Below are 11,100 nucleotides of genomic sequence, written 5' to 3'. Positions count from 1 at the left end.
TCCTTTCATATTTAGAAGTTATTCTGATTATGATTTTTTTTAATGAAGTTTAGCTACACAGAAAAATTACGTTTTATTTTATTAAGGGCCTATTTTAAAAGGAGAGTCAAGCCTCATATTTCACAGGAACGGTCCTGCTTATATTATTAATATTTCTATCAACCGAACCAAAGACACTACTTATTAATATATTTAGAAGTCTTAACTCAACTGACAAATGCAGAAATTACAAAGCCGGACGTCGTGATCTGGGTTCAAACTCGAGACTTCACAGTTATGTGTGAGTTTACCACTTCATCTATGACAAAAAAAAAAACTAAAATAAATGAAAAAGAAACCGTAACCACGAATAAAACTAAAAATGAATTTTGAAAAAGAAAAATAAAAAATGATAATTAAAATGGAGAGTGACCACAATTTAACGGTCAACCGTAGCGTTAAAGTAGTGATCTCACTCACTAAGCAAAAAAGTCGTTGTGAGTTTGTAACCGAAGCGTAAAAGCAGAAACATAAAGACTAGAGAGAGAGAACATTCATATCCCCAAATTACCCTTACAGTTTCAATACTATGAATCAAAACTACACAAGCTCCTTTTTCATTTTCATGGCCGAGAGATTCACTTGTTGCACTTGAAGCCATCCAACCCATTCCATTTTTGTTTCATTCTATTCCGCTTCATTCCATTCCGCTCAGAGAGACATACATACACACACTTTCACTTTTCTTATTTTCTCGAAAATCTTTCGAGAAAATAAAAATAAAAAAACTGAAAAAAATATGTCAGACTTTTGTCTAAAAAATGGTCACTCCTTCGCGCTGCGAAGGAGGCTTCACAGCCGCGTATCGTTGCTCCGGAGATGTATTCTTCGAGCTCTGCACCGACTGCTTGTCTGCTCAGGTAAGCAGCCCGGTGCTAATGCTACATACAGCATGTTAACTCCGCATTCAGCATTGCCATCTCCGCGGGCTTCGTTGTTGGATTCCACCGTCGAAACTGCTATCCAACCACCTGTTTTTAACACAAATGAATTGGATACTGATTTGGTTTCACTCAAAATTAGCTTGTTGGGTGATTGCCAAATTGGAAAAACCAGCTTTTTGGTAAGTTTATCATCACTTTTTTTGTGTCCATAATGACAAAGCTATCAAGCACGGACACTTCTGAGATTAGCCGTGTTCCGGTGTCGGACACATGTAGTGTCTGTCACCAACACATTATTTCACTGAATTATGTGAATTTCTCAAATTTTTAGCCGTGTCTCCGTCTCCATGTTTGTGTCGATATCCGTGCTTCATAATCACAAAGCAATATTTTGTTTTGTTTTATTGAATTTGATATCTCAATGGATTGAATCAAAGTTATTTTTTGTTGAAAAAATGTGTTGCAGGTGAAATATGTTGGGAATGAAAAAGAGCAGGGAGTGGAACAGAGGAAAGGACCAAATCAAATGGACAAAACATTGGTTGTGAGTGGAGCACGTATATCCTATTGTATCTGGGAAGTACAAGGTATATAAATTTTAATTTTAATTTGATGATTTTAGGGTCACTTATAAATATAATTTGATCAATGTTTAATATTATATATGAAGGGGATGGAAAATCAGAAGACCAGCTTCCAATGGCATGTAAGGACTCAGTGGCAATTTTGATCATGTTTGATCTTACAAGTCGATGCACATTAAACAGGTAATTTTCGATTTCTGTATGTGTGTAGCCGGCACATCGATGGTAATTGGATATTGAATCGAGATCGGACTAATGTAGTAATTGAAATCTGAATTGTTTGATTTTGATCCACCGACCACTTATACGCCCCTGAGGGGCAATGTGAATTAGTAATTTTCTGATGTCAATTATATTTGGTGAAAGTTTTTTTGAAAGTTAATTGCTAAGAAGAATCATTCCTATTTTTTGGATTTATTTCAGTGTTCTGGGATGGTATAAAGAAGCAAGGAAATGGAATCAGGTAACATTATCATTTTCTGTACTAAATTTCTGCTGAAAATTGATTGGCATTGAATTTTAATTAATAGTGATGTATGCTTTTGATTGTTGTAGACGGCAATTCCGGTGTTGATAGGAACCAAGTTTGATGATTTCATTCAGCTCCCTATTGATATGCAATGGACCATCGCTAGTGAGGTAATCGCTCTAACTTTCAAATTTGTGTATGTTTGGTTGAGCGGTGATTAATCACTGCTGTGAATATCGTGAATTTAGAACCCTTCCATCTTAATTTTTAGAAGATTGAAAATTCGTCACTAGTGACTTTTTGAGGTTTTGGCGGTGGGAATTCCACGTTAGGCCAAAATCACGGCAACTATCCACGTTTTCATGGAATTTAGGACCATCAACTTCTTAAAATCACGTTCAACTTTGCATAGGGACGCGATAATATATCACCTGACGTCAATTCAAACAAGCGACGAATTATTTTTTCAATCTTAATTATATTTTCGATAAAATATAGCAAAAGTAATTGTTAAAAGTCTCACATTGAATGAGATAAAACATGAATATGGATTTATAAGTGGATTCGGTTTTCATCGTTTAAGCTGGTTTTGTAAGATTGTAAGTATAATCCATATTTTAAGATAAACATTGAATTTGATTTTAATTACTTATAACAACTTTTTGTTCCAAAAGGATAAATTCCATTAGAAGCCTACAAAATCTACTTGTAATACTAATCAATTTGGTTCATGCTTTATTGAGAAAAGTTGAATAAGCACCAATTTAACTTTTCAGTATATGCTTCAAAATCTTCCTTTATTGTTTTGTCATTCCTATGATAATGATTATTAAACATCAAAATATAAAAAAAATTGTTTTCAGTTGCAACGTCAATTCAGATGAAAGTGATTGATAGGATTCTTAGGAGACAACACACGAAGAGACCCCTACTTTTCTTACACGTTACCTATTGACACTAAAAATTTCTATGTAGGGTAGTCTTATTGAAGATAATTTTAATCACATATAGTGTTCCAATTAGAATCAATCACCTGCATATAGCATAGTGGTGCCACTTGTGGATCCCATGCATATACCACTAATTTGGTCCTTTTGGTGCATGTGCATGTTTGAAATTTTAGATAATTTGACAAAATCACAAAAGAATTTATGATTTTGTTGAAATTTTTTAGTGTAACTTTTGTCAAATATTATGCTAGTAGATACAAATTCTGTCAAATTCATGATCAATTTAATTATGGACTAAATAAGAACTTTTTTTAGACTAGTGTTCTTGTCAAATCCATTGACTAAATTGATGGATTACTTTGCAACAAGATAAACATGAATGTGGATTTGCTCTAATCAGCAATCCACATACTCATGACATTAATAGTCGTTGGATTGAGATTGGACGATTCATATTTTAAATTTGGTATTTCTGTTACTTTTTCAAAAGTAATATCAATGTTTGATTTTGATCCAATGACTATCTACTTGGTGTCATTGGACGATTGATAGTCGTTGGATCCAGATTTGACGATTCATATTTTAAACTAGGTATTTCTATTACTTTTTAAAAGTAATACCAATGTTCTATTTTGATCCAATGACTATCACTGTGGCGTCATTGGACGATTAATAGTCGTTGGATCGAGATTAAACGACTTGTATTTTAAACTTGGTATTTCTGTTACTTTTTCAAAAGTAATATCAATGTTTGATTTTGATCTAGTGACCATCAACATGGTGTCATTGGACGGTTAATAGTCGTTGGATCGAGATTGGACAGTTCGTATTTTAAATTTGATATTTATGTTACTTTTTAAAAGTAATATCACTGTTCGATTTTGATCCAATGACTATCAACATGGTGTCAGGCCTCTTCGTGAATGCATGAATTTGTTGAAATCAAAATCCTTTAAATATGGACCCCATAATCCATTATAAGAAGTCAGTGTATGTTTGATGATCATTGAACCTAAGGCAGACAACCCATTTATTTGGAATCAAGTTAAGCATTTAGTAGATTTTAATGTCATGAAGATGAAGATAAGATTTTGATGTATGCTTCTGACATTTGAACATTGAATTAACAGGCAAGAACATATGCAAAGGCATTGAATGCCACTTTGTTCTTTTCAAGTGCAACATACAACATCAATGTCAACAAGATCTTCAAGTTTATCACTGCAAAACTCTTTGACTTACCTTGGACAGTGGAAAGGAATCTAAATGTTGGAGAACCCATCATTGATTTCTGAAAATCTATGTGTACATTTACGTAGAAGAAAATGTTGAAGTAATTTGCTCAATCTCCAAAAAAGTAAGTCAACCGACCAAGTAGAGATGTTAAGTCAAAATATCATCACTCTTGGGACAATTGAGTTGTTAGGTACATAGACATGTCATTTCCAATGGAAATAACAATGTTCAAATTTCAATCATCACACAAAAAGTGTGGTTTTTAAATGGATAGCAATAAAAGGCTAGACTAGTGAGAAATAAAAGAAATAGAAACATATAAGAGAATTAGTACGAGTTTAGATTGACAATAAGTTTGACAGAACTATATGTGATTTTGACAAAAGCTATAATTTAAGTTTCAATGAAATTGTTATGTTATTATGGTTTTGTCAAACTCACAGTCGATTCAAACATGTTATTAAGGTTACTATAAATTAGTCCATGATGTTTGTATTATGCTTTGAAGGATTTGTCTTCTTTTTTTTTAATTGCTAAAAGTACTTAGAAAATTTTGAATTAGCCTTGGCCATGTACTGATTCTCCTTTTGTTTCCTTTTATTTCTCACACAGTTATGGAGTTGTGGCAATCCAAAGTGTCTGCTGAAATAAACAAATCAAATTACATGGTTCTTTTGTTTTTTATTGATGAAGTATTGGACATCTTTAGATTTGGTAGAGTTTCACATCATCAATTAATACTAAGGAACCAAAACTAACATTAGTTATGTGGTTTTCAAATATTAGATTATGGTCAATTGATTTTAATCAAGATTAAATTTAAGAATTCAGCTTGTGAAATTTTATCAAGGAAATCAATTTCAAAGTACGTCACAGAGTAGAGCTCCTATTTATTTCTTAAAAAAATTGACATCTCTATAAATAGAATAGTTTTTGGATCTTTTTGGATCAACAACAATAATAATAAAACTCCATGCAAAATGAAGAATCTCTTTTTCTTCTTTTTGACTTGTACAGGCCCGGTTCTGAGGAGGTGCAAACAGCTCAACAGAGCTGGGCTTCCCTTAGTCATGAGCCTCAATTTTTTTTTAATACCCACTAGTATTACTGCCCTCCAATTTTTTTTAATACCCCCAGCTATTTTCTGTCCCCTTGTTTTAGCCTTTTAGGCCTATTAGAATTAGGTCCTCTTGCTTTTGGTGTTAGGTGAGGGTTCCCCATACATACGGTAGTCATTTTCACCTTTTGGTGTACCGTATATACACGGCACCTTATATTTATCTTTTAAAAAGTATAAATAGAACATTGTTTTTTTTAAAAAAATACGTTTTGATTTTATCACTGACTTCTTTTCATTCCTAGAGCCGAGCCTCCGAATTCTTAGGGACGGCCCTGCTTGTACATTCAATATTCTCCTCTCTATTTTCATTCACACTTCCAAACAATAAACAAGAATCTAATTGATCTTCTTCATCCATAGAAGTTTAAACTAAAATAACTATGTCAGAAAAAAAATATACTAGGTGATATATGAAGATATAGATATACGAAGATAGTTAAATGATGACAAATTCGGAAAGTGTATCAAATCGCACAAGTGATAAAGTTGTAAAGAAAATAAACAGAGTTGAAACAGAATGATGACAAATGATTAAGATTTATTAAATCTCCTTTATCTCTTTGGTTGATAACTTTAATTTCTAGTTCAATTACAATTTGAGGTTTATGTTCACGACGATTAAGAAAGTAGATTGATCCCAGTTATGTCTCAAAGACTCATTTATCTAATATAAAACCATAATCTCTTAGCATGACTTAAATTAAAAAAGGTGAGAAGTACAACTTTTCTTTAATAAAAGGTTACATCTGCATAAATGTAATAACAACTATCCCAGAAAAACACATTTGATGGCCGAGGAAGAAAAATTATCAAGACCTAGAGACATGTCATGCACAAAACAGGTGCATCCAAATATCCGAGGAGCAACATGAAACAATGGTTCGTAAGGAAATAAAATGGAATGTGGTATTTTATGATCAACAGAGGAAGAAGACATTCTATTAATCAAAAAACAAGATGTCAAAACTGCTTCATCCCAATAACGAAAAGGTCTTGGTAGTTTCAACAAGATGTATATCCTTCCTCAAAGACACGTTTATCATAGTAACAACACTAACAATGAACGTTGTTTCCTTAAGCTCTCTCATCTCCTCTTCATCTCTTTTACGTTTTCTTGAAGCTATTGAATCATTGACTATACTAGTGTCCATTTTTGCTTGAAATCTAAACACAAGAAAATATGACTTGAAGTATGATAAAAAAGAAAAAAAAAACTTTCTATATGGTACTAGCCTATCAAAAACAAGAGCAGCATCTACTTATTAACAAAAAGTCAATCAAACACAAACCACAAGCTTACACAATGAAATAAGATAATTCTAACAACTTAAAATCCAAAAAACTCTGAAATCAACAAGTTTTAACAACTTACATAGTGAAATCCATCAATTCTAATGGCTTAACTCATAAATACAATGAAATAAGTCGATTCTAACAACTTAAAATCCAAAAAAAAACTCTGAAATCAATAAGTTCTAGCAGCTTACACAGTGAAATCCATCAATTCTAATGACTTAACTCAGAAAAACGATGAAATAAGTCAATTCTAACAACTTAAAATCCAAAAAACTCTGAAATCAACAAATTCTAACAACTTACATAGTGAAATCCATCAATTCTAATGGTTTAATTCAGAAAACAGTGAAATAAGTCAATTCTAACAACTAAATATCCAAAAAAACTCTGAAATGAACAAGTTCTAACAGCTTACAGAATGAAGTCCATCAATTCCAACAGTGTAAAATCAATAAGCACTAAAATCTATCAATTATAAGCAAAAAATATACATACCTGAGCTAGAAATCTGAAAAAGATGGTTCGATAAGCGATTAAAACGAGGTGCAGAGAGAACTGTGACACCGAGGAAAGAGAAGCAAACGGCGACAAGGAGAGAGAAACACCACCGCGGCTAGGAGAGAGAGGCACGATGAAGCTTCGCGAGAGAAGAGAGTGAGAGTCGCGTGAAAAAGTGAGAAACGCGTGCTTGGTTAAAATGAGGGAATTTTGAAATTTTTGTAATTTAGGTGTTATTTTAGAGGCTTAAATATTTAAAAGATTCTTGTAAGCTTGTGTGTTTTTGCTTTTCGTCTATCTTTTTTTTCTTTCTTTTCCATCCCACCCTTGTAAGTTAATAACTTTTTGCTTATCGTCCCTCCCGTCAAACTCTGTTACAAAAACGCCTTGGTGGCTAACGACATGTAACATGGCGGGTGCTGATTTGGCTAAATACGTTGATATGTGCTTAACGATATTTATGTGCTTTATTTCTGATAATATTCTCACATTCATTTCTGAAACTCGCATCAAAAGATGACACTTTTACTTCATAGTTGTGAAATTTCTTTAAGGCGGCAACTTTGCAAGATGGTAATCGAGTCTTGTATACACTTCCATATGCTCTTGTGCCGATGCAATATCTAATGTCAAAGTGTTGTGTTTCTTTAATAATGTCCACATATGCTATTTTTCCATCATAATTCCATATGCAAAACAAATTCCCATTCTTTGTTGTCGTTGTGTGTGCTTGCTTGTTAATGGAATTATGACAAAGTTTGAAGCACATAAGAAGTGAGAAGGCTGAGATTAGAATTGTAAGGATAAGATGAATAATGCAAACATCCTTCTTATGTTTTACGTTGTTGTTGTTGTTGTTGTTATTATTATTATTATTATTATTATGAGGTGACCAAGGAAGAAGTTGGGTATATGAATTGGTACATTTATCCATGTTCCATATTATTGTAACAAAGTAAATACAAGTAGGAATGGGACCCATACAACAGAGAGAAGATGAAGAAGATGAAGGAGTTTTTAACTTCGTGATTTTTAATTTCGTTTCATATGATGAAGAAGTTGTGGAATTCAATTGGTGAAAAAGACTTAATGGATGATGAAGAGATTCTTAGTATGGCATGTGATCTCAAGGGCGCAGAAGAAGAAGAAGAAAAAGAATATGGTAGAGAGAGAGAGAGAGAGAGAGAGAGAGAGAGAGAGAGAGAGATGGAAACGACAAGAGTTTTTAATTTCAAATTTTGTAACTTTGTCATTTTTAATTTCGTCCCTCGCTAACTTTTAGTTTTTGGTTTTGGTCTCTGTAATATAGTCAGGGACCATCTGGAAGGCCACCTAAATTTCAAATTTTGTTATTTAGGTGTTTTAATTTCGTCCCTAGATACCTTTTTGTCTTTGGTTTTGGTCCCTATAATATAGTAAGGGAAAATCTACAGGTCCACAAAAGCGTGTTTAACCAAGCCAGCACCCGCCACGTCACACGCCGTTAGCCAGCAAGGCGTTTTTGTAACAGATTTTGACGGGAGGGACGAAAAGCAAAAGGTTATTACCTTACAAGGGTGGTTTTAAAAAGAAGAAAAACAGATACATGTACGAAAAACAAAAACACGCGAATTTACAGGGGGCTTTGCATATTTAAGTCTATTTTAAATACTTCAAATTTTAGAAGCGACAAAAAAAAAATACTTCAAATATTTCCTAAAAAACATACTGCAAATTTTGGAGGTGTCAAATGGATAAAATATTTTCCCAAAGAGTAGAATTTGGTCCAAGTCAATTCAAATACTCCAAAAAGATTGCATTACCTCATTAAAATTCTCTGTTTAAACACACTTTTAGGCTTATTTAGGAGTTTGGAGGGGAAGAGAAGAGAGTGCTTTGAAGGGATGAGATTAGAGGAAAAAATTGAGAAATTTTTAAATTTTTTTGAGAGTGTTTTTCTAGTGAATGATAAAAGAATACTTATGATTAATATATTTTTAATTTTGCGTGAGTATTATAACAATATATATTGGATTTGGAAAATTCTTAACCGCCATCATCGAAGTTGTTCTAGAAGCTTCTTTTCCCATTAATAACCTATTGGTGTGAAATTCAAGCGCGATGTAGAACCAGACAAGTGGAGTCAATGGGTTTCGAGTGGTGTGAACAATACGTGGAAAAAATGAAATAAGTTAAATTGGTGGTGCTGTTGCGGTATTCGATTAGGAAACAATTGATGGACTCTTTGAGCATTGATTGGCAATAAAGTGGAAGTTGTTTTTGAAGGGTTTTATTGATTCGTTTTTGAAGGAAGTGATGGTGCTGTGAACTTGTGAAAGTGAACGGTGGGAGTGTGGAGTTGAACAATCAATGAAATTGAGAAATGAAGTGATTATTTTATTTTTTTATAAACAAGTTTGTGTCGCTTGATGTTGTGATTATGAAAAGTTTGGTATGGTTTAAGGAAAAAAAAAACGAAAGAAGAAGATTTGTAATGGATTTTTAGATGATTTGGATTTTGTGAATTTTTTCTTCTGGGTGTGATTAATAAAGATTTGATTAAGATGATGATGAAAAGGAGAAAGGGAAAACAAATTATTTGTTGTTTGTTCAATGTAAGATACAATGGCTCTCGATGATTCAACATTCCCCTTTTTTAAAATATGATTAAAGAGTTAAAATTAAAAATATTAATAAAATCTATGGTGAATCATCTACGATTTTGGTCAACCTTAAATAGTTTAGGTTAAAGTTAAAAGACATATACTAAAATGGATGATTTATTAGTTATGAGATCAAATTAAAAATAGAAATTAATTAACGGACCAAATGCTCAATTAAGTCATTTCTCAATCCTCAAAAAGAATTTAGTTTGTTTTATTATAAGCATGATTATCTCCATTGTTAAAAATAAAATAAAATAGTTGTTCAAATTGACCCTGTAATATTCGCGATATCTGAAAATGACCTAGTAAAATAAAAAATATATTTGAGATTCTTCTTATTTTTTTACCCTACAATATATATACACGTAGTCCACAAAAGTGATCTAGAGGGTTGAGTTTTTTCATATTTTTTCTAGGCATGTTTAGGACATTAAAATATGGCAATACGCAAAAAATGTATATTTTTTCGATGTGTGATAAATTAATTATGAATTTTTATTCCCCATAATTATGAATTTCTTAAACAATTCGTCATTAATCCCTGTACAGTTTTAAAAACTTCAAAATTTCATGGTGATGATTCTTATGATGTCCTAACCATGCCTACAAAATCAGGGAATGAAATTTGACATGTGAATATTGTATTTGTTTGTTACGGATTTTTAAAAATAAGAATCTTAAAAAAAAAAAATCTAAAAACGGTTGTTAAGAGTAGTTTAAAAAAAAAATAGATTTTTTTTTTAAAGAAAATAGAAAATAAGGGGTCAAAAGATTCAACTGATTTTATAACAAAAAAATCTCTTTTTATATATATGCAAGGTCAATGTTCGAACCCCGACCACTACCGAAAAAAAAAAAGATACGATTAGCATTGTCCCAATCAACTGAGCTAAGCTCACGAGGACTTATATAGTTGTATCTAAACAAACTAAATCATTTTTAAGAAAAAATGATTTTTATTACGGTAAGCAAACGCAAAATAGATTTTAATTTTACATTTTATTGAAGGAGATTTTGATTTTTCATAAAATCTCTAAAAAATAATCTCTAAATTATTTTATGTTATAATCACTTTTATTTTAATCCGTAACAAACACAACATTTATAAAAAAATTAATATCTATTTTGCGTTTGTTTACCATATTAAAAATCATTTTTTTTTAAAATAATTTAGTTTGTTTTACAAAAACATTTTTTTGTTATAGAATCAGATCAATTTTTCAACCCTTATTTGTTTGAGTTTTTTTTTTTTAATTGTAACAAACATATATAATCCTCTTAAAAAATATTATTAAAAAAAAGATTTTGTTCCTTTAAAAATTGTAACAAAACCGGAATTTTCTTAAAAAAAATTGTATCTAACCGTCTCTAATCACAAC

The 11,100-nt window shown here is 31.7% G+C and overlaps 1 protein-coding gene across 2 annotated transcripts; it reads left to right on the top strand.

Annotated features, from left to right (window-relative positions):
- The first annotated feature begins 463 nt into the window (after positions 1 to 463).
- Positions 464 to 4,973, top strand: LOC11443396 (septum-promoting GTP-binding protein 1). 2 transcript variants are annotated; one of them, XR_003011188.2, is made up of 7 exons: positions 464 to 1,102; positions 1,390 to 1,510; positions 1,594 to 1,690; positions 1,931 to 1,970; positions 2,063 to 2,146; positions 4,057 to 4,283; positions 4,775 to 4,973. XR_003011188.2 is itself a non-coding variant. In XM_003605855.4 (6 exons), the coding sequence occupies exons 1-6, from the start codon at positions 779 to 781 to the stop codon at positions 4,219 to 4,221; spliced, it is 831 nt and encodes a 276-aa protein (XP_003605903.1). In that variant the 5' UTR covers positions 464 to 778; the 3' UTR covers positions 4,222 to 4,404. The 2 variants fall into 2 exon arrangements, 1 of the variants encoding a protein (XP_003605903.1); XM_003605855.4 differs by lacking the exon at positions 4,775 to 4,973 and having other exon boundaries at positions 4,057 to 4,404.
- The last annotated feature ends 6,127 nt before the right edge of the window (positions 4,974 to 11,100 follow it).

The sequence above is a fragment of the Medicago truncatula genome, chromosome 4 (genome assembly GCF_003473485.1).
Source record: "Medicago truncatula cultivar Jemalong A17 chromosome 4, MtrunA17r5.0-ANR, whole genome shotgun sequence".
NCBI classification, from domain to species: Eukaryota; Viridiplantae; Streptophyta; class Magnoliopsida; order Fabales; family Fabaceae; genus Medicago; species Medicago truncatula.
The sequence above is the reverse complement of the archived record's forward strand: the minus strand, read 5'-3'. Positions and strand labels throughout refer to the sequence as shown.

Excerpts from the sequence above, each read along its gene's own strand:
- LOC11443396 (XM_003605855.4), top strand. The coding sequence starts at position 779 with ATGTCAGACTTTTGTCTAAAAAATGGTCACTCCTTCGCGCTGCGAAGG. Across the intron at positions 1,103-1,389 it reads TTGGAAAAACCAGCTTTTTG|GTGAAATATGTTGGGAATGA; the intron begins GTAAGTTTATCA and ends AATGTGTTGCAG. Across the intron at positions 2,147-4,056 it reads AATGGACCATCGCTAGTGAG|GCAAGAACATATGCAAAGGC; the intron begins GTAATCGCTCTA and ends TTGAATTAACAG.